A 24452-nucleotide genomic window follows, 5' to 3' on the forward strand; every position below is an offset into this window, starting at 1 on the left:
GGAACATGGACATGTGCTGGAGGTACATGAGCACACAACAAACTACCTCAAGTCTTGTAACGATCTTGTATCCATGTCTACTCTCTGTGAGTTCATTATTGATAAAACTGCCCGTATATCAATCAAAAACAAAAATGGGTTCTTCTGGATGAAAAGGTGTATGATGTTAAGTTGAGAATGCCAATATTTTTATTTTAACATTTTAGATGGCAGTGCACCGACAAATGACAGACAACTTATTGACGTGCAGCATCTGCATGGACGTCTTTGATGACCCCTGTACACTTGTGTGTTATCACACATTTTGTCGGAAATGTGTCGTTAGCTACACTAAAACCAGACCAGAAGCCATCAGTGCCAAGTCTCTCCTCTGTCCATTCTGTCGAAAGATGACCAAAGTAGTCAACTCAAACAGGCCAGTTGAAGAGTGGGCACAGGAGGTGAAACCCAGCTTTTTGATTCAGGGTCTCTTGGATTCATTTAATCCCAAGACAAAAGGTATTTCCGAATAGGTTACCAGTGCTGAACTCATCCTAACATAGCTACGTTCTTCATATCCCTGGTTTGTGAATTCCTCGTATGTACATTGAAAGGTTAAAGGTTATTTCGTAATATTATAGTTCTATTGTTGAAAAATAACTGACACATTTGTATGTATACTTGCAGATACCCCGAAGTGCATCCTATGTAGTGATGAAGGAGCGGCACCTCCAGCCACTGCTTGGTGTGCTGACTGTGACATCAGTCTTTGTGAGGGATGCCAGAAGGCTCACAGACGTATTCCTGCCCATCGTCACCATGACGTATCTGGCCTGTCCACAGAGGTCAAAATCAACCAAAGACGCAAACCATTCTGTAAGCAACATCCAGATCAAAGCATGCAGTTCTACTGCCAAGATTGTAAGAAACTGCAATGTCAATCCTGTTGCATCCTGTATCAAAGAAAGTGTGAGGCAATTCTACCGTTTGAATCCGTTATGCCAGAACTGATCAGCTGTGTTACAGGAGTTAAGGAAAGACTAGCGTCTCATTTACAAGCAACAGACAGTTTGCTAACAGATTTAGAAACCAAACGGACTGAGGTAATAAAGAACAGAGTCACCGTTCAGTGTCAGATCCGATCCACAATCCAGACAGTTACAGAAGCCATAAAGAAGAAGGAACGACAACTCCTGGACCAACTGGATGACGCCACTGAGAAACAGATCGAGCGACTGAAAACTGAAATGAAGTCTGAGGAGATGGCCAAGCAGATGATAAGTCATCACTCGGTGATGATAGACAGAGCTCTGGAGTCTGGAAGTGAAATTGACATCTATGAGATGTACCTGTGGTGTGAGTCAGAGGAGTTTCCTGCAGTATACGACCCAAATTCAGATATAAAATATGAACTGAGAGAGAAAGTATGTTTTATGCATGATTGTGAAGAGATCTGTAACAATATACACGAGGTAAGCTTGGGTGAAATTAAGACCATATATGAAGATATGTTTGATTCTACATCGACATTAGTTCTGCACGACACAGTGGACATACAAACAGAAGATGAGACAAGTTTACCTCATGTTTATGATGTGGCAGTGTTCAATGAAGGTGGTACAGACACCATAGTTGTAACTGATAATAACAACAAGTGCGTCAAATCCTTCTACACACGCAATACTCAACCATTTCAGAGTAAGCTCTCTGTTCAGAGCCCCCCTCGGCGGATTGCAAAACTTAATGCCCATCACATGGCCGTGACCCTTCCCGAGACAAGGGAGATAATAGTGATTGAAGTGAACCCTGACCTTGTTCTTCAATCATACATTTCAACGAGGAAGAAGTACTTTGGTCTGACGGCCCTGACTCCGACTACCCTGGCAGCAGGATCCGGGTCGCCTCCCTGTGTGGACATCCTGGACATGGCGGGGAATGTATTGAGGACGCTGAATCGTGTCACAGATGGGGGAACCCTTGTATCAGATCCTTTATTCCTATCTACCACCAGTCAAGGTTACATCCTGGTGTCTTGCAGTCATGCCCCAAGAAGTCATTTGCTATGTATGACACCAAACGGAGATGTTGTGTTTAATTATGTACCCACAGGACAACACCGACCAATGAATCCATGCGGCATCACTGGAACAAACACAGGCGACATGCTTGTTGTTGACGACATGTCAAACAAAGTGGTTCATTTGAGTAGTTCAGGCACTTGGTTGAGAGACGTACTGACGTCAAGGGATGGCATCACGTTCCCTTATGGCCTGTACTTTGATAAGCGAAGGCGTCTGTATGTCACCAACCGCCACTGTGTGATGGTCTACAGGTTCATAACACGCACCAAACCAAGAGGACATGAGAGTGATCTCGGTCATTTTGAATAGTGTAGGCGTGTTTACTGCTACTTCCGTGGTCCGAGGGCTGTGACTGTGTTCGATCCTGATGATGAGGTGACAGATGATGATAGATGCACAGAGGACGCAAGCGCATTGTAATGAAACAACATGTTTACGAAACATTTACTTTTGGAAGGTAAAATAAAATCATTTTGTTAAGCTGTGTCCCCCTTTGTATTGACATGTGCATAACAACTATTGTATTAAAAGTGTTGTATATTTTGGCTTTGGCGTGATTCGATTACTATTTTGAGGTGATAAAACAAGGCTGACAGTGTGCAGCCACGTTATACTGCGGCGTGGTATCTCAGTGGGCTAGAACTATAAAGCCGGCATTATGGGACGAGAATGTTATATTGGTGGGGGATGTGGGGGGCTGTGATGGGTGGGTACACGGATGGGTAGTAGATGGGTGAAGGAGGGGTAGACTAGTAGTTAGAGCGTTCAAAGGTCCTAGATCCTAGTCCCCGCATGGATTCAATGTATGAAGCCCATTTCTGGTGTCCCCCGTGGCCTAAAATCATAGTAACATAATGTTGACTGTTGTATGCGTGACTACTTCTTACTCTGCCAAACATTAAACAGCTGATGACGTCACTGTTGTTCCCGACAACGAAACACGGGTAAAAACTGGGTTCACATCAACACAAATAACACCTTACATCGAGTGTCTCAACAGAATTTGAGAAAAAGCAATAAACACAAACACCCCTGGAAAATCAAATGTGCAATTGAAGAAGGGACACTGTCATATGTAAATGGTGACTTTTTAATTGAAACATACCTGCCATTAGAGAAACTACAACCTGCTTCTACGCGGATGTGACACTTGCATCTGTAGGTTTAGCACCCTTAATCACAAGCATATTCTACGTCAAATAAACGGAAACATTTGCCATTTATATGTGTATGATCTGGGCAGAATATTATTTCGAGAACAGAAGCATATATGCTGTGTAGGATCCTGTTTACAATTCACGAAACATCCGTAACCGATCATATACCGTTTTACCGATTGAAGCAAACTTATTATTTACAGAAATAACCTTTGGGCAACGAGAAAGTACGTGTTATCTGTTCCCAGTGGTATATAGTGAGTCCAGAGCCTTGGCGAGGTACCAATACTGTCGATGAAACGGATGTTTTTCTGTAAACTATTTTCCATACTTATGATAGATAACCTTGGCATTCACGACTGTTTCACGGGATTATAAGTATATGTAAATTAACAAGCTTGTCGGCAGTGTTGTGATCGCTCATGTTTTCTAAACTTGTCCTTGGATGAATGAACAAAACAGTATCAATATATGTAAGAAACGGGGGCACATGAGACTTTAACCACCATTTCTCCCTTCACATCACACAGCGTTAACTGATGTTTGTTACAAAGACATGCGTCGTGTTCAACGAAAAGAACCAAGCGCTGAAACGATCCCTTTTCACATCTTTTAACATAAATTCCCGTCGTAGAACGAGTTCCATAGTAGTGTAGTGTGTGTTATGTATTGATTTAAACAAGAGAGACAATCTGTACAAAGGTAGTGACTGCACTTTTATTATGACAGAAATGTTAACACACGGATATGCATGTAAGTGTTTACAAATAAACTGACAGGAAGTGGTTAATGGTTTAATTATCAGAGTTTTATTGTATTTACAAATATATAATTATATACTTCACGAGGCAACAAGGCTTTACTTTCCAGCAGTCGTTTACATGCCACAAAAAATGCGCGCCAATTGTTTATTTGTTGTTCGTCGCAGCACTCGGCAATATTCCAGCTATATGACGGTGGTCTGTAATTAATCGAGTCTGGTCAGATAGTCCAGTGATTGACATCATGAGCATCGATCCATGTATTTGGGATACGATGACGTGCAATCAACCAGGTCACCTGATCCATTAGGTCGCCTCCAACAACTGGCACGCGTTGTTGGTGACCTTTGCTCTTGCCCGAAATCCGCCCTTCCCTCCACTCCCCGCTAACTTAAATCTACACGTAATACATGCACATTCAGTAACGGAATATTTGTTTGACGAGTGACAATTCCAGTTCTGTGCATTCATTGTTCACATTCACCACATTGTTGTCTCACAGCTTCACATCAATGTCAGACACAAACATCGCGAAAACCTGGTGTGGGAACATTAAAACTGCGCACCCCCCAACCACGGTATTGCCTAAAAGTCGGACCGGGCCGGGCCAAGACGGGCCAAAGTGTTATTGGCTAATTACTTCATTATCGGCGATCATATCTACATATTATTGATGCAACATACACACATGACACTACTGATCAATCACCAATCCAAAACGGGCAGCATAATTAAGTAATTCGGAGTAAATCACTTAAAAACTAGAAAGTGGAGCTATGTGTTAGCGTCGCTGATCTAATCAACTTTAATCACACAGATGAATCATCAAATGTGATTAAATCTATAGATCAGTGTTATATCTACTTATACACCAATTAATAATGTCACAGATCGCAGTATTTATAGAAAACGCGAACACCTGGTGTGGTAACTGCGCAGCCCCCAACCACTGCCCCGCATAATAGTTCTTAAACGTTCTTCTTTCTTTTAAGAAGCAGAATCGGTGCACTTAATTCGAAGGGTAAAATTAACGTATCGGTTTGATTAGTTTCAACACAATCAGTTAATGCACTAACGCGTCACTGGATATTCTGGTTCAACGATCACTTGATTGTCTGGTTTGTTTACAGGCCGCCGTCTCACGATACGAGTACAGCTGTGCCGCGTCAGGGACAAATACTTCCTTTGTCATGAAAATTGTGTGATTGGCGAGTTCTACCGATAGGGCCGGACATGCTTACCCTTTTCGCGAACACCTGGTGTCATCACCCAATATCAGTTGTCCATCCATATAAATTTCATAACTAATTTGCACTTTACGTCAAATTTTAATCTGTTTCGGCGGACAGTCTAGACTGATTGTTCTCTTGTATTGGAAATTCATATTTACATAAACTATGGTCACTCAGATGGTGACGGATTCTATCAGGAACAATCGTTATGCGTCCACATCTTAGGTGTTTCTTGTAAATCTGTAGATCTTCACACAGTGACCAGTGGTGACATACAGGTGCTGACTTTCAGACAGGCAGACACCATACGGAGATGTAATACCATCACGTGACGTCAACACTTTCCTCACATACGTCCCAGAAGCGCTGAGTTGAATCACACAATTTGCAAGGAGATCTATAACCAGGATATGTCCTGTGTTGGTTTTAGTGATTCCACGAGCGGAAGGACTCTGCTGTGTAGGATGATACCTGAACACAACATCTCCATGAGGAGTCAGACAGAGGACCCTGTGAGCGTATCCAAGGCAAGACACGAGGATGTTACCCTGCCTGGTGGTACTGAGGAAGCAAGGAGCTAATACAAGTCTCTCTCCATCTGTGACAGGATCCAGGGTCCTCAACACATTCCCCGCCATGTCCAGGATGTCCACACAGGGACGAAACACGGATCCTGCTGCCAGGGTTGTCGGTGTCAGGGATGTCAGACCCTCATACGTCTGCCTTGTAGAGATGGATGATTGAAGAACCAGCTCAGGCTTCACTTCTACTATTATTATTTTCTTAGTGTCAGGGAGAGTCACAGCCATTTTATTGTTGTTTAATTTTGCAATACATCGAGGAGCGCTTTGTACCCCCAGCTTACTCTGACATGACATCTTGTTTCTTTTGTAGAAGGATTTCACACACTTGTTGCCATGATCTGTGACAACTGTGGTGTCTGTGTTGTCGACAACAAACACTGCCACGTCAAGAGCATTGGGTTTCTTCTCATCATCTTCTGCCTGTATGTCCACTGTGTCATACAGAACTGCTGTTGATGGAGAATCAAAAACATCAACAATGATATCAATCACACCCAAGTGTAGATCGTTTAGTTTCCCACACATCAGATGACGATCGTGTATGAAACAAGCCTTGCCCCCAGATACATCATCCATACCTGACTCCGGGACACACACAGTGGCTGCCTCCTCCGACTCACTCCACAGATACATCTCACAGATGTCCACGTCACTCTCAGACTTCAGAGCTCTGCCCAGGAACTCCGAGTGTTGACGAATCATCTGCCTAGCCATCTCCTCACGCTTCATGTCCCCTATCAGCTGTCCTATTTGTTTCTCTGTGACGTCATCTATTTGTTCCAGGAGTTGTCTTTCCTTCTTCTTTATCAAGTCAATGGCGATGTGGGTTGCTGATCGGACCTGAGACTGAAGGCTTGACTTGTTCTTATTAATTTCAGTACATTGTGCTCCCTTCTTTGCAAGGCGAGTGTTTGATGTTGCTAAATCAGACTCTAGTTTCTGTTTTACAGATTGAAGAGTGTTTTGCATTTCAGGCAACACAGACTCAAGCGAGACAATGGACTCACATTTTCTGTGATACAAGATGCAACACGATTGACATTGTAGTTTCTTACAGTCCTTGCAGTAGAACTGCATCCTCTGATCTGGATGTTCTTTACACATAGGTTTGCGTCTTTTCTTCACCTTGACATCCCTTGACAAATCACATACGTCATGGTGACGGGTGGCAGGGATACGTCTATGTGCCTTCAGGCATCCATCACAGAGTGAGACATTACATTCGACGCACCAAGCATTGGCTGGAGTTGTCTCCCCGTCCTCAACACATAAGTTGCAGTTGTATTATGGTGACATAGATAATTTTTAAGGTGGTGTACAGAGAAATATAGGTTCTATTAGGATGCACTTATAAAGTGCTTCACATGGATAGAAAATATGAATATAAGAGCACCTATTTGCGTCATCTTTATAAACACAATTATCCTTTCCTTTATCAGTACCCATTTAAGGGGCAGCAGGGGCGCAGTCTTCTAAATCTGCATGTCTGCATCCCTCAAATCCCAGAGTCGCCCTCATTATGTTCCATGGTATGTCGGTACCATTCGTGTGCTCGTGCGTTTCACCAAAGTGACATTTGACATCGGATCGAGTTTTCCACACACATCAAACTGACACGCGATGCTATAACTGGAATAATCAAGAACGCATTTCACGTTTAGGTTGGTTCATTTTGGAATTCCAACATAGAAAATACAGTACCTGTTAAAAAAATGTACCTGTCAACTGGTAATAAAAAAACCTACAAGCAGCACTCGTCTTTAAAAGCTTACAAGTCATTCTTGCGATGACATGTTAGAATATCACTAAAAATATAATTCTATTAAACTTGAAAATTACAAAATTAGGTTAATACAACAATAAATTGAGAAATGTATTTTTGTGTTTGTATGCAATAATAAAGGCGTTAACATTACGTGGCATTGTGACCAGACAAGGTCAATTACCTTACTTCAGAATCAATAATTTGTCTCAAACGAGCAAACGAGCAAATATGTTACAGGATTGACTGCAGGTCCAATAGTGTGCCACTGAAAGAAATGACAGAGATATTCAAGTAATGTTATATGTATTGAGTGGAAGTCCAACCACCATGGTCTGGTGTACACTTATACCTTGACTGCAGGGAGCGAAGGAATCCATGAGACCCCGAATCAAAAAGCTGGGTTTCACCTCCTGTGCCCACTCTTCAACTGGCCTGTTTGAGTCGGCTACTTTGGTCATCTTACGACAGAATGGACAGAGGAGAGACTTGGCACTGATGGCTTCTGGTCTGGTTTCAGTGTAGCTAACGACACATTTCCGACAAAATGTGTGATAACACACAAGTGTACAGGGGTCATCAAAGACGTCCATGCAGATGCTGTAAGTCAGAAAATTGTCTGTCAATGTCTTGTGCATCGCCATCTGTAATAGTAAAACATATTTATGAACAAACAATTTTAGATTTTGACCCTTTTGTGAATTACATATTTTCAGTTGAGGTGAAGTGAAAGATTTATCATCATAATTTCAAGTAATGACTTGTCCAGCTCCAGCAAAGCTAATTACTACACTAACACTGAGACAGACTTATATATCGTCTTTGAAATATTTTATTACACATAACATTTCTCTCTTCTTAAATAAGAACAATTAATTTTCCTGATGCTGATTTCCTAGGGCTTCTTACAGCTGGCTAGGACTGGCTAGACTTGTTTTTATATAAAACTAGATAGGTTTTGCTTTTATAAAATACATATTCCACAGTAATGGTGCAGGACTACATTCAAGACTACTATAATAGTAGAACATTATCTTCTAAATTGTAATTTGACAAAAGTTTGCATAGCTCTTTCTGGACTCCGTTATAGCTCACGTGATTTTTTTTATTGAAAGTGGCATTGTGGAAATATTTTAAGAGAACTTAGATTTTGTACAAGTTGCAACAAATGATGTCAAAATGTATAATTAGTTCAGAAAATAGTATCTAAATCACTAGTTTTACCACAATGGACATGTAAACAAATTTTGCAAAATATTGCACAGAATCCATAAGAATATATTTGTTCATTTGTTATGCTCTGAGAACTTGTAACAACCCGGCCTTTGGCCTCACCCGTATCATGAAAACATACTGATTGATTTGTTGACTGATTGGTTGGTTGGTTGGTTGGTTGGTTTCAGGACATCGCAAGTTTACGACAAGTTTCAGTATTTTGTAACATCCCATGCATGAACCACCGCCAGCTCAATCATGTTGAAACGTCTGTAAAATGCTTATATATGGACATGACTCATTCCAGCACATTTGCATAACGAAAGTAGAATCTTTGATTCTGTTGGCTGACCCAGGGAGGGGTGGGGGGTGCCCAAGGTCCCCCTCCTCTTTAAAGACAAATTGTGTACGCAGTAAACTTATCTGAACGAGGATTTGGATATGTTGGACCCCTCCCCAGAAATGCTTGATCCGCCCTTCTATTCTAGGAACAGATGGACTCGTGCAGCATAAATAACACTGACATCTGTTACTTTAATAAAAACAAGTTTTGACAATGGATCTGGATCTATATTGCTGACATTGTCTTATATCTCAATCTTATAATCAAACACACGCAGAGACCATACGACCATGTACAACCAGGAAGTATGAAGCTATTTTCACACCTTCCATACACCTGTGGCATGTCACACTCATCAAGTACATACGGGACGTCACACTGATCAAGTATATACGGGACGTCGCACTGATCAAGTATATACGGCACGTCACACTCATCAAGTATATACGGGACGTCAAACTGATCAAGTATATGCGGGACGTCAAACAAACTTGCATGTTGCCAATGCTCACATTACCTTTAATTGTCAGTGGTTTAACCTCTCATTCTTCCAGTCTGCCTGACGCCATGTCGGCTGTGTCGATTGTGACGTGTTAAGAGGCGGTTCGCTAAACTGGTATGCGTTGTCTGATGCGCACATACTGGTAACCAGTCTAGTCACTGCAGGTAAAACACTGATCGCGACTGACATGCAGGGACGCGTCCAGTGTATACTCCACAACAGTGCTTCGTTTTCCTGATGTTTGTTTTTTGTCGTCTATTTATTGTTTATCAGTGTATCTGTAATTTATTGAACTATTTGAAAGAATTGACTTATTCGATTCCTATATGATCATCCTACATTTTCTATGCATGAATCACATGAGTCAAAATTAATGTAAAGAATATTTGATTCCATTCAGTTTGGCTTAGTTCCCCACTGGGAGCTCAGTTGTGTAAGGCGCGTAATAGACTGTGCAGAGTTGCTTCCCTTAGACCATGCCCGATGTCGTTAGTTCGGATCACAGATTCGCCCTGATTGTTTCTGGGGTTGTCAGCACCATACCTGTGCACGTGAGTTTCACCAAAGTTGTAAACGTCTATTAACTACATCGAGTCCGGCCACAAACACTCTGCCGGCGTGATGTAACTGAAATACTGTTAATTAAGCGGTGTTTAAGTGTATCAGCGAGTGAGTTATGGTAAACTTTGAAAGGTGGTTCAGTTAATCAGGTGGGGAAACTACAGGCACGGGCATGGTGCGGGCAGCAAAAGCATCATAATCAAGGCAAAGCTGGAATTCCCAAACACGATTATAGGTTCCTGGCATGAAGCAAAGTACAGCAACTCTGTACAGCTAACTTTTGAGCCTTCGATCCCAAGGCCGCGTCATACCCAAACACGTTAAAAGATAATACTTGTTGTTTCCCTGCCTGGCGCTCGGTGTTTAGGGAATAAAACAAGGAGTGGCCGGTTCATTTTCAATATACATGTGTGCGGGTATCCAGTACAAACTGCAGCAAAGTGTTTCCCTCCCCCCTCTTCCACCTACACCTATACCCACACACATCCGACTCTCAATATCCCTCAACCCTAGCCCCAACACAAAACACCCTCACCCTGCAAGTCATGTTGGTCCTGCCTGTAATGTACGTTCATCAATCGTAATACCGTAATACCGTTAATCAGCTGTTACGACGTATGTTGATGTCATCTGACATGGTGATTTAATATGTGTAATACAGCAACGAAATCTCGCAGTACAGATTCCAAGACGCTCAACACAAGTTGCAGAAGCGGGCACAGTTGGCGGACGCCCAGTCTTTGTACACTGGCGCACACGAGTGAGGGTAGGAGTCACAGTTGCTCCACTTGTCGACACAGGTCGCCGGCAGCGTGTGACGTACTGTTGCCCCTGGCAGGATGACATTGAAACACTGTAGGATTACGTAATACTTTTAGACATTGTAATTGGTAAGGGACTTCACTGTATGTTGTGGAACGGATGGAAAGAGAAAACTCACCAGCACATGATATACACGCTATACAGTATACACTACACCCCACACGTTATGTATTCTACACTAAACAGTGATATAAACCTGCGGCCAAAACAAACTTTACAAATTAATAAATGAAATTGCAAAAAATTAAAAACACAAGTTCAAATTAATCAATGCAAACACATCGTCCAAACAATACTCTATGCAGAAAGTGATACACGTCCACACGGGTTGTACTAGTATGTAAAGGCAGCTTGTGGTCACCCGTGGTTTACAACGGTTCATTTTTGTAAATTATTAACACGTCCATGTCTTTCAATAATTGCACCCTCTTTGAGCTTACAATTGATTGCAGGAGTTTTTTTTATGAAACTGCATGTGGAGATATGAGCGACACTCACTTTTTCGGTCACCAGAATGCATTACGTCATAAAAAATATTGCAATATCTCATGATACCTGACGTGAACAATACAAATCAATATTTGAACCGAGAGACAAGAAGCTACATCATAATGTCGTCATTAAGTTTCTTCACGACAGGTTTTTATATGAAGGGATTTGGGACATTTTCAACTGATTCAAACAATCGGTCGTCTGAAATCCTGAAAGAAAAGGGTAAATATTCACATGGACGACCCGGTACAATTCAATCCACAATTGAATGAATTCTGCCAGTGCTGAACAAAGTATGAAAATAACATGACTGAGTAATTGGATGTCGCAGACACGTGTAGATATAAATGATCATATCATACATTTCAAGTTGTATAATGCCCTTTTGTCAAGGACACCGCCTCCTTGGTAGAGCGCCCGCCCCGAGAGCGGAAGGTCCGGGTTTCGATCCTCGACCGCGTCATACCAAAAGACGTTAAAAGATGGTACTTGTTGTTACCCTGTCTGGCGCTCGGTATTAAGGGGCTAAAACAAGGACTGGTCGGCTCGGAATCAGTGTACTGTGTCTGAGTAAGGTATTCATGTTAAACTGCGGCATGGTGTCTCAGTGAGCTAGCACTATAAATCGGCATCAGTCCGGACTACTACAAGCAGCCATACACACACACACACACACACACACACACACACACACACACACACACACGTACATGCACGTCGCTATATAAGTGCAATAATCTTGGACGCAACGTTAAACCCCATTTCACCTTTGTCAAGGAGACAAAAATGTTAATCACTTAATATACATACATATACACTATAAATCTGTTTATTAATTATTTAACCCTAAACGTCTCCAGACACTAAACACTATACACATGTACAACCCACTTAACACCATACACAACCCACTTAACACCATACACAACACACTAATTGGTTCTCATAATGGACTCTAACTTCAGCAAATACTTTTCTATAATAATGGAAAGTATTTTTCAACTTTTTTTGACTGCTCTTTGAACAATAATTCAGCAATATAACTGCTTATCAGCTTAATGTCTGAGAATGGGCCCTGTTTGTAACTTATAGTAATTGTAATATTGAAATATACATACCTTCACACGATAGTGGCTCAAATTACAACATGCGCTTCAACATCCACTATCGTTCCTTTGTTTCAGGATATTTGGTAAAGCATTTAAACCATTTCACAAAAATTGAACTTGTAAATACTCAGTTTCATTGTATTCCCGACATATGACAACACTTCCTCAAAACCAAACATCGCCTCAGGTGCAATATGTGTGCAGTCATACAAAGACTTGTACAATACAAATGTTATACTGCATTAACTATCGATATTGCAACATATGGTGACCACCTAGCTCAGAAAGTCGTTATGTACACAATATACTTAGCTGTGTGAGAGCGTTTATGCATGAGCAGCCTGTGTCAGTATACAGCCCCGCCTCTTACAATACCGAGACAGACAGTCAGTCCAGCAGAATGGCTGGAGGAGACATCTGACGAAGCTAAAGGTATTTTCTTGATGACTGAGCAAGTATGTTGTCTGGTGCTACATCATAGTGAAGTGGTGTTTTCTTTGTTTCTGTGTCGAGGTATACTTTCTGTTTGTTGTATTGTACATGGTCTTCCTATTGGACAGCATTTTCTGACATTACTATTAGTGACACAAGACTGAAACTGGACCATCAGGTTCATGTTTACAGCTCTTCTTAACATGTATCAATTAATACTTCAATTACAAACATCTGACTGTCTTGCAAACCATGACAGGTGCCTTTCATTGACAATATCTAGGTACATATATTATTCCCATGACATTATCTCAATAATCATGTTTATGTTTTCATAGCAACTGAGACTGTCTCCGTGGTCTAGTGGGTAGAGCGACTGCCCAGACAGCAGAAGGTGTCTAGTCCGATCCCCGGCCACATCCTCGGCATTAAGGAGCTAAGACAAGAACTGGTCGGCTTGGAGTCAGTATATTGTGTCGGAGTGTGGTATTCATGTTAAAGGGGCACGGGTGGCCCAGTCATCTAAGGCGCCGTGATTCGCTGTGCACAGTAGCGTCCCTTGGGCACGTCAGAAACCTATGATTGTGGGTTCGAATCCTGGTTCGCCCCGATTATGTTTCTAGGTTTGTCAGCACCATACCCATGCTCGTGGGTTTCACCGAAGTGGTAAACGTCTGAGACCTGCATCACTTCGGGCATTCCTCCCACATTAGCTGACACGCCTGATATAACTGGAATACTGTTAAAAGCGGCGATACAACCAACTCACTCACTCACTTTTCATGTTAAAATGCGGAATGCTAGCTATATGAAACCGACTTTAATTAAGTACGAGCAGCCACACACATACACACATAAACACACATTCACATTCATTCTCTCTCTCTCTCTCTCTCTCTCTCTCTCTCTCTCTCTCTCTCTCTCTCTCTCTCTCTCTCTCTCTCTCTCCTCTCTCTCAAACACACACACACACACACTTTACACATGCATCCAATAAACACACAGACACACACGTGCACCTTATGGGATTCGCGCAATAACGCAATAACTAGTTCCAAAACATAACTTTGTCTTTGTATTGTGGAGTGATTATTTGGGAACTGTGAAATGACACTGAGCTATTTTCAGGCATTTATATTTTCATCCACAAAACTGTAACTCATGAACTGAGCTCTCACGTATTGACCGCCTTTATATGTTGTTCAACATTGTTGTCATTGATAGGTATTGGAACATGAACATGTGTCGGAGGAACATGAGCACATAACTAACTACTTCATGTCTTTAAAGATCGTTGTATCATATCTACTCTCTGTGAGTTCATTATTGAAAAAAACTGCCCGTATATCATTCAAAAACAAAAATGGGTTCTTCTGGATGAAACGTGTATGATGTTAAGTTGAGAGTGCCAATATTTTTATTTTAACATTTTAGATGGCAGTGCACCGACAATTGACAGACAACTTCTTGACGTGTAGCATCTGCATGGACGTCTTTGATGACCCCTGCACACTTGTATGTTATCACACATTTTGTCGGAAGTGTGTCGTCAGCTACACTGAAACTAGACCAGAAGCCATCAGTGTCAAGTCTCTCCTCTGTCCATTCTGTCGAAAGATGACCAAAGTAGTCAACTCAAACAGGCCAGTTGAAGAGTGGGCACAGGAGGTGAAACCAAGCTTTTTGATTCAGGGTCTCTTGGATTCTTTCAATCCCAAGACAAAAGGTATTTCCGAATAGGCTACCAGTGTTGAAATCATCCTAACATTGTTACGTTCTTCATATCCCTGGTTTGTGAATTCCTTGTATGCACATTGAAAGGTTAAAGGTTATTTCGTAACATTATAGTTCTATTGTTGAAAAATAACTGACACATTTGTATGTATACTTGCAGATACCCCGTGCATCCTATGTAGTGATGAAGGAGTGGCACCTCCAGCCACTGCTTGGTGTGCTGCCTGTGACATCAGTCTTTGTGAGGGATGCCAGAAGGCTCACAGACGTATTCCTGCCACTCGTCACCATGACGTATCTGACCTGTCCACAGAGGTCAAAATCAACCAAAGACGCAAACCATTCTGTAAGCAACATCCAGATCAAAGCATGCAGTTCTACTGCAAAGATTGTAAGAAACTGCAATGTCAATCCTGTTGCATCCTGTATCACAGAAAGTGTGAGGCAATTCTACCGTTTGAATCTGTTATGCCAGAACTGATCAGCTGTGTTACGGGAGTTAAGGAAAGAGTAGCGTCTCATTTACAAGCAACAGACAGTTTGCTAACAGATTTAGAAACCAAACGGACTGAGGTAATAAAGAACAGAGTCACCGTTCAGTGTCAGATCCGATCCACAATCCAGACAGTCACAGAAGCCATAAAGAAGAAGGAACGACAACTCCTGGACCATCTGGATGACGCCACTGAGAAACAGATCGAGCGACTGAAAACTGAAATGAAGTCTGAGGAGATGGCCAAGCAGATGATAAGTCATCACTCTGTGATGATAGACAGAGCTCTGGAGTCTGGAAGTGAAATTGACATCTATGAGATGTACATGTGGTGTGAGTCAGAGGAGTTTCCTGCAGTATACGACCCAGATTCAGATATGAAATATGAACTGAGAGAGAAAGTATGTTTTAAGCATGATTGTGAAGAGATCTGTAATAATATACACGAGGTAAGCTTCGGTGAAATTGATACCATATATGAAGATGTGTTTGATTCCACATCGACATCAGTTCTGCACGACACAGTGGACATACAAACAGAAGATGAGACAAGTTTACCTCATGTTTATGATGTGGCAGTGTTCAATGAAGGCGGTACAGACACCATAGTTGTAACTGATAATAACAACAAGTGCGTCAAATCCTTCTACACACGCAATACTCAACCCTGTCAGAGTAAGCTCTCTGTTCAAAGCCCCCCTCGGCGGATTGCAAAACTTAATGCCCATCACATGGCTGTGACCCTTCCCGAGACAAGGGAGATAATAGTGATTGAAGTGAACCCTGACCTTGTTCTTCAGTCATACATTTCAACGAGGAAGAAGTACTTTGGTCTGACAGCCCTGACTCCGACTACCCTGGCAGCAGGATCCGGGTCGCCGCCCTGTGTGGACATCCTGGACATGGCGGGGAATGTGTTGAGGACGCTGAATCGTGTCATAGATGGGGAAACCCTTGTATCAGATCCTTTATTCCTATCTACCACCAGTCAAGGTTACATCCTGGTGTCATGCAGTCATGCCCCAAGAAGTCATGTGCTATGTATGACACCAAACGGAGAAGTTGTGTTTAATTATGTACCCACAGGACAACATCGAGCAATGAATCCATGCGGCATCACTGGAACAAACACAGGCGACATGCTTGTTGTTGACGACATGTCAAACAAAGTGGTTCATTTGAGTAGTTCAGGCACTTGGTTGAGAGACGTACTGACGTCAAGGGATGGCATCACTTTCCCTTATGGCCTGTACTTTGATAAGCGGAGGCGTCTGTATGTCACCAACCGCCACTGTGTGATGGTCTACAGGTTCATAACACGCACCAAACCAAGATGTACATGAAGGGTGATCTCGGTCACTTTGAATAGTGTAGGCGTGTTTACTACTACTTCCGTGGTCCGAGGGCTGTGACTGTGTTCGATCCTGATGATGAGGTGACAGATGATGAAAGATGCACAGAGGACGCAAGCGCATTGTTATGAAACAACATCTTTACGAAACATTTACTTTTGGAAGGTAAACTAAATCATTTTGTTTAGCTGTGTCTCACTTTTGTATTGACATGTGCATAAAAACTATTGTATTTAAAGTGTTGTATATTTTGGCTTTGACGTGATTCGATTACTATTTTGAGGTGATAAAACAAGGCTGACAGCCTCGGTGTCAGTAAAATGTGACTGTGTGCAGCCACGTTATACTGCGGCGTGGTATCTCAGTGGGCTAGAACTATAAAGCCGGCATTATGGGACGAGAATGTTATATTGGTGGGGGATGTGGGAGGATGTGATTTTGTCTGGAGATTGGATATTTACTTCTTTCACTTTACTTACCATATTTTCACTCAGATCAGGTATATCGTGAATATTGACATTTAGACAGAGCTTCACTTCCAACACTTGGTCACTTCTTCATAACACCTTAATATGTCAGTCACCTATTGCTACTGTTTACTGATTGTTTGTTGGTAGGACGGTAGGTTCATTAACGCCGCTCTCAACACTCTTCCAGCTACAAGACGGCGGTCTAAAACTCCAGTGATTAACATCATGACCATCGATTGATTTGAATGCGATGACATGCATCAACCAAGCCTGACCACCCGATCCCGTGTGTGGCCTCATACGACAAGCATGGGTTTCTGAAGATTCAAACACAGATCTTCCAGAAGGCGCGGGTGGGGGTGGTCGTAAAGGAGGGGTAGACTAGTAGTTGGAGCTTGGCTTGTCTCGCCAGAGGCATGGGTCCTAGTGCCCGCATGGATACAATGTATAAAGCCCATGTCTTACTCTGCCAAACATTCAAACAGTTGATGACGTCACTGTTGTTCCCGACAACGAAACACGGGTGAAAACTGAACCATAACACCTCGCATCGAGAGTCAAAACAGAATCTGAGATGAAGCAATAAACACAAATACCCCTGGTAAATCAAATGTGAAATTAAAGATTGGACATTGTCATATGTAATTGGTGACCTTTTGATTGAAACATAGCTGCCATTAGAGAAACTACAGCCTGCTTCTACGCGGATGTCGCACTTGCATCTATAGGTTTAGAAATCTTAATCACAAGTCTATTCTGCGCCAAATAAACGGTTAAAAATAAGATATGGAAACATTTGCCATTTATATTTGTATGATCTAGGCAGGATATTATTTCGAGAACAGAGACATATATGCTATATAGGATTCTGTTGGCAATTCACGACACATCCGTAGCCAATCATATACCGTTTTACCGATTGAAACAAACTGAAAATTTCGAGAAATAACCTTTGGGCAACGAGGAAGTACGTGTTATCTGTCCCCAGTGGTATATAGTGAGTCCGGGGCCTTGGCGAGGTATTAATACTGTCGATGAAACGGATGTATTTCTGTAAACTATTTTCTATACTTCTGATAGATAACCACGGCATTCACGACTGTTTCGTGAGATTATAAGTATGTCGGCAGTGTTGTGGTTGGTGTCGACGAACAGACATATTCGCTCAGATTTTCTAAACTTGACCTTGGATGAATGAACAAAACAGTATCAATATATATGGAAACAATATGCATTTGTAAGTAACGGGGTCACATGAGATTTTAACCGCCATTTCTCCCTTCACATCACAAAGCGTTAACTGATGTTTGTTAGAAAGACATGCGTCGTATTCCACGAAAAGAACCAAGTGCTGAAACGATCTCTTTTCACATCTTTTAACACAAATTCCCGTCGTAGAACGGGTTCCATAGTGGCGTGGTGTGTGTTATGTATTCATTTAAACAAGAAAGACAATCTGTACAAAGGTAGTGACAGCACTTTTATTATGACAGAAAAGTAAACACATGGATATGCAAGTAAATGTTTACAAATACACTTAAACTGACAGGAAGTGGTTAATGGTTTAATTATCAGAGTTTTATTGTATTTACAAATATATAATTATATACTTCACGAGGCAACAAGGCTTTAGTTTCCAGCAGTCGCTTACATGCAACAAAAAATGCGCGCCAGTTGTTTATTTGTTGTTCGTCGCAGCACTCGGCAATATTCCAGCTATATGAGGGTGGTATGTAATTAATCGTCTGCGATGTCTCACAGCTCCACATCAATGTCAGACACAAACATCGCGAAAACCTGGTGTGGGCACAATAAAACTGCGCACCCCCCAACCAATGCCCTACATAATAGTTCTTAAACGTTCTTCTTTCTTTTAAGAAGCAGAATCGGTGCACTTAATTCGTAGGGTAAAATTAACGTATCGGTTTGATTAGTCTCAACAAAATCAGTTAATGCACTAACGTGTCACTGGATATTCTGGTTCATCGATCACCCGATTGTCTGGTTTGTTTACAGGCCGCCGTCTCACGATACGAGTACAGCTGTGCCGCGTCAGGGACAAATACCTCCTTATTCATTAAAATTGTGTGATTGGCGAGTGCTACCGATAGGGTCGGACATGCTTACCCTTTTCGCGAACACCTGGAGTCATCACCCAATATCAGTGGTCCATCCATATAAATTTCATAACTATTTTGCACTTTACGTCAAATTTTAATCTGTTTCGGCGGACAGTCTAGACTGATTGTTCTCTTGTATTGGAGGTTCATATTTACATAAACTATTGTCACTCAGATGGTGACGTGTTGTACCAGGTACAATCGTTATGCATCCACATCTTAGGTGTTTCTTGTAAATCTGTAGATCTTCACACAGTCACCATCGATGACATACAGGTGCTGACTTTCAGACAGGTAGAGATTATGCGGAGATGTAATACCATCACGTGACGTCAACACTTTCCTCACAAACGTCCCAGAAGCGCTGAGTTGAATCACACATTTCGCATTGTAAATTATAACCAGGATATGTCCTGCGTTGGTTTCAGTGATTCCATGAGCGTAATGCCTCTTCTGTTTAGGCTGATACCTGAACACAACATCTCCATGAGAAGTCAGACAGAGGACATTGCGAGCTCCGTATACACAGCAAGACACGAGGATGTTACCCTGCCTGGTGGTACTGAGGTACCAAGGACATGATACAAGTCTCTCTCCATCTGTGACAGGATCCAGGGTCCTCAACACATTCCCCGCCATGTCCAGGATGTCCACATAGGGAGGATCCCCGGATCCTGCTGCCAGGGTTGTCGGTGTCAGGGATGTCAGACCCACATACCACTTCCTTGTCGAGATGGATGATTGAAGAACCAGCTCAGGCTTCACTTCTACTATTATTATTTTCTTAGTGTCAGGGAGAGTCACAGCCATTTTATTGTTGTTTAATTTTGCAATACATCGAGGACCGCTTTGTACCCCCAGCTTACTCTGACATGACATCTTGTTTCTTTTGTAGAAGGATTTCACACACCTGTTGTCATAATCTGTGACAACCATGATGTCTGTGTTGTCGACAACAAACACTGCCACGTCATAACCATTGGGTTTCTTCTTATCATCTTCTGCCTGTATGTCCACTGTGTCATACAGAACTGCTGTAGATGTAGAATCAAAAACATCTTCAACAATGATATCAATCACACCCAAGTGTAGATCGTTTAGTTCCTCACACATCAGATGACGATCGTGTATGAAACAAGCCTTGCCTCCAGATACATCCTCCATACCTGACTCCGGGACACACACAGTGGCTGCCTCCTCCGACTCACTCCACAGATACATCTCACAGATGTCCATGTCACTCTCAGACTCCAGAGCTCTGCCCAGCAACTCCGAGTGTTGACGAATCATCTGCCTGGCCATCTCCTCACGATTCATGTCTCCTTTCAGCTGTCCTATTTGTTTCTCTGTGACGTCATCTATTTGTTCCAGGAGTTGTCTTTCCTTCTTCTTTATCAAGTCAATGGCGGTGTGGGTTGCTGATCGGACCTGAGACTGAAGGCTTGACTTGTTCTTATTAATTTCAGTACATTGTGCTCCCTTCTTTGCAAGGCGAGTGTTTGATGTTGCTAAATCAGACTCTAGTTTCTGTTTTACAGATTGAAGAGTGTTTTGCATTTCAGGCAACACAGACTCAAGCGAGACAATGGACTCACATTTTCTGTGATACAAGATGCAACAAGATTGACATTGTAGTTTCTTACAGTCCTTGCAGTAGAACTGCATCCTCTGATCTGGATGTTCTTTACACATAGGTTTGCGTCTTTTCTTCACCTTGACATCCCTTGACAAGTCAGATACGTCATGGTGACGAGTGGCAGGGATACGTCTATGTGCCTTCAGGCATCCATCACAGAGTGAGACATTGCATTCGACGCACCAAGCATTGGCTGGAGTTGTCTCCCCGTCCTCATCACATAAGTTGCAGTTATTTGTTCCTGATAAGAAATATACACATGTATTATGCTGACATAGATAATTTTTAAGGTGGTGTACAGAGAAATATAGGTTATGTTAGGATGCACTTATAAAGTGCTTCACATGAATAGAAAATATGAATATAAGACCACCTATTTGCGTCATCTTATAAACACAATTATCCTTTCCTTTATCAGTACCCATTTAAGGGGCACCAGTGACGCAGTCCCTCAAATCCCAGAGTCGCCCTCATTATGTTTCATGGTATGTCGGTACCATTCGTGTGCTCGTGGGTTTCACCAAAGTGACATTTGACATCGGATCGAGTTTTCCACACACATCAAACTGACACGCGATGCTATAACTGGAATAATTAAATACGCATTTCACGTTTAGGTTGGTTCATTTTGGAATTCCAACATAGAAAATACAGTACCTGTTAAAAAAATGTACTTATCAACTGGTAATAAAAAAAACTACAAGCAGCACTCGTCTTTAAAAGCTTACAAGTCATTCTTGCGATGACATGTTTGAATATCACTAAAAATATAATTCTATTAAACTTGAAAATTACAAAATTAGGTTAATACAACAATAAATTGAGAAATGTATTTTTGTGTTCGTATGCAATAATAAAGGCGTTAACATTACGTGGCATTGTGACTAGACAAGGTCAATAACATTACTTCAAAATCATGAGAATCAATAATTTGTCTCAGAAGCAAACGAGAAAATATGTTACAGGATTGACTGCAGGTCTAATAGTGTGCCACTGAAAGAAATGACAGAGATATTCAAGTAATGTTAGGACAAAAACGTGTCTGTCATAGATGGGTAAATACTGTTGCCTGTGTTAAAGATGAATTAAAACTATATGGATTGATTGGAAGTCCAACCACCATGGTCTCTGGTGTAAACTTATACCTTGACTGCAGGGAGCGAAGGAATCCATGAGACCCCGAATCAAGAAGCTGGGTTTCACCTCCTGTGTCCACTCTTCAACTGGCCTGTTTGAGTTGGCTACTTTGGTCATCTTACGACAGAATGGACAGAGGAGAGACTTGGCACTGATGGCTTCTGGTCTGGTTTCAGTGTAGCTAACGACACATTTCCGACAAAATGTGTGATAACACACAAGTGTACAGGGGTCATCAAAGACTTCCATGCAGATGCTGCAAGTCAGGAAATTGTCTGTCAATGTCTTGTGCATCGCCATCTGTAATAGTAAAACATATTTATGAACAAACAATTTTAGATTTTGACCCTTTTGTGAAATACATATTTTCAGTTGAGGTGAAGTGAAAGATTTATCATCATAATTTTAAGTAATGACATGTCCAGCTCCAACAAAGCTAATAACTACACTAACACTGAGACAGACTAATACATCGTCTTTGAAATATTTTATTACACATAACATTTCTCTCTTCTTAAATGAAAACAATTAATTTTCGTGATGCTGATTTCATAGGGATTGTTAGAGCTGGATAGAACTGTATTTATATAAAACTAGATAGGTTTTATTGTTATAAAATACATATATTCCACAGTCATGGTGCAGGACCATATTCAAGACTACTTTAATAGTAGAACATTATCTTCTTAATGTAATTTGACATAAGTTTGCTATCTTTTTCTGGACTCCGTTATAGCTCACGTGATTTATTTATTGAAATAGGCATAGTGCATATTTTAAGAGAACTTAGATTTTGTACAAGTTGCAACAAATGATGTCAAAATGTATAATTAGTTCAGAAATAGTATCGAAATCACTAGTTTTACCACAATGGAAATGTAAACAAATTTTGCAAAATATTGCACAGAATCCATAATAATATATTTGTTCATGAGAACTTGTAACAACCCGGCCTTTGGTCTCACCCGTATCATGAAAACATACTGATTGATTTGTTGACTGATTGGTTGGTTGGTTGGTTTCAGGACGTTGCAAGTTTACGACAAGTTTCAGTATTGTGTAACACCCCATGCATGAACCACCGCCAGCTCAATCATGTTGAAACGTCCGTAAAATGCTTGTATATGGACATGAGTCATTCCAGTACATTTGCATAACGAAAGTAGAATCTTTGATTCTGTTGGCTGACCCAGGGAGGGGTGGGGGGTGTCCAAGGTCCCCCTCCTCTTTCTTTTCAAAACAAATTGTGTAGGCAGTAAACTTATCTGAACGAGGATTTGGATATGTTTGACCCCTCCCCAGAAATTCTTGATCCGTCTTTCTATTCTAAGAATAGATGGACTCGTGTTGTGTAAATAACACTGGCATCTGTTACTTTAAATAAAAACAAAGTTTTGACAATGGATCTGGATCGATATTGCTGACATTTTGCTGTTGCAGCGTTCAAAATAAACTATAACTCAATCTTATAATACAGCACACGCAGGGACTGTACGACCATGTACAACCAGGAAGTATGAAGCTATTTTCACACCTTCCATATACCTGTGGCATGTCACACTCATCAAGTACATGTATATACTGGACGTCACACTCATCAAGTATATACTGGACGTCACACTCATCAAGTATATACCGGACGTCACACTCATCAAGTATATACTGGACGTCACACTCATCAAGTATATACTGGACGTCACACTCATTAAGTATATACCGGACGTCAAACAAACTTCCATGTTGCCAATGCTCACATTACCTTTAATTGTCAGTAGTTTTAACCTCTCATTCTTCCAGTCTGCCTGAAGCCATGTCGACTTTGTCCTGGAGTGTCGAGGGGCGGGTCGGTCAGCTGATATGCGTTGTCTGATGCGCACATACTGGTAACCAGTCTAGTCACTGCAGGTAAAACATTGATCGCGACTGATATGCAGGGACGCGTCCAGTGTATACTCCACAACAGTGCTTCGTTTTCCTGATGTTTGTTTTTGTCGTCTATTTATTGTTTATCAGTGTATCTGTAATTTATTGAACTATTTGAAAGAATTGACTTATTCGATTCCTATATGATCATCCTACATTTTCTATGCATGATTCACATGAGTCAAAATTAATGTAAAGAATATTTGATTCCATTCAGTTTGGCTTAGTTCCCCACTGGGAGCTCAGTTGTGTAAGGCGCGTAATAGACTGTGCAGAGTTGCTTCCCTAAGACCATGCCTGATGTCGTTAGTTCGGATCACAGATTCGCCCTGATTGTTTCTAGGGTTGTCAGCACCATACCTGAGCACGTGGGTTTCACCAAAGTTGCAAACGTCTATTAACTACATCGAGTACGGCCACAAACGGTCGGTCGACGTGATGTAACTGAAATACTGTTAATTAAGCGATGTGTGCGATGTGTGCGGGTATCCATTACAAACTGATGGAAAGTGATTCCCTTCACACACACACACACACACACACACACACACACAC

At 41.6% G+C, this 24452-nt stretch overlaps 2 protein-coding genes across 2 annotated transcripts; one reads left to right on the top strand and one right to left on the bottom strand.

The window, feature by feature from the left end:
* Window positions 1-206: 206 nt before the first annotated feature.
* On the top strand, window positions 207-2369 carry LOC124120862. The gene is made up of 2 exons (XM_048397303.1): window positions 207-498; window positions 667-2369. Exons 1-2 carry the CDS (start codon window positions 207-209, stop codon window positions 2367-2369), a joined length of 1995 nt encoding a protein of 664 aa, XP_048253260.1.
* Window positions 2370-4867: 2498 nt separating this feature from the next.
* On the bottom strand, window positions 4868-24382 carry LOC125371672. The gene is made up of 5 exons (XM_048397304.1): window positions 23734-24382; window positions 21983-22274; window positions 19433-21078; window positions 7967-8200; window positions 4868-7054 (listed from the first exon to the last, which is right to left on the bottom strand). Exons 2-5 carry the CDS (start codon window positions 22272-22274, stop codon window positions 5432-5434), a joined length of 3795 nt encoding a protein of 1264 aa, XP_048253261.1. The 5' UTR covers window positions 23734-24382; the 3' UTR covers window positions 4868-5431.
* Between the last annotated feature and the right edge of the window lie 70 nt (window positions 24383-24452).

This window comes from Haliotis rufescens, unplaced genomic scaffold (genome assembly GCF_023055435.1).
Source record: "Haliotis rufescens isolate VD_foot unplaced genomic scaffold, xgHalRufe1.0.p SCAF_17, whole genome shotgun sequence".
In the NCBI taxonomy this organism is placed as follows: domain Eukaryota; kingdom Metazoa; phylum Mollusca; class Gastropoda; order Lepetellida; family Haliotidae; genus Haliotis; species Haliotis rufescens.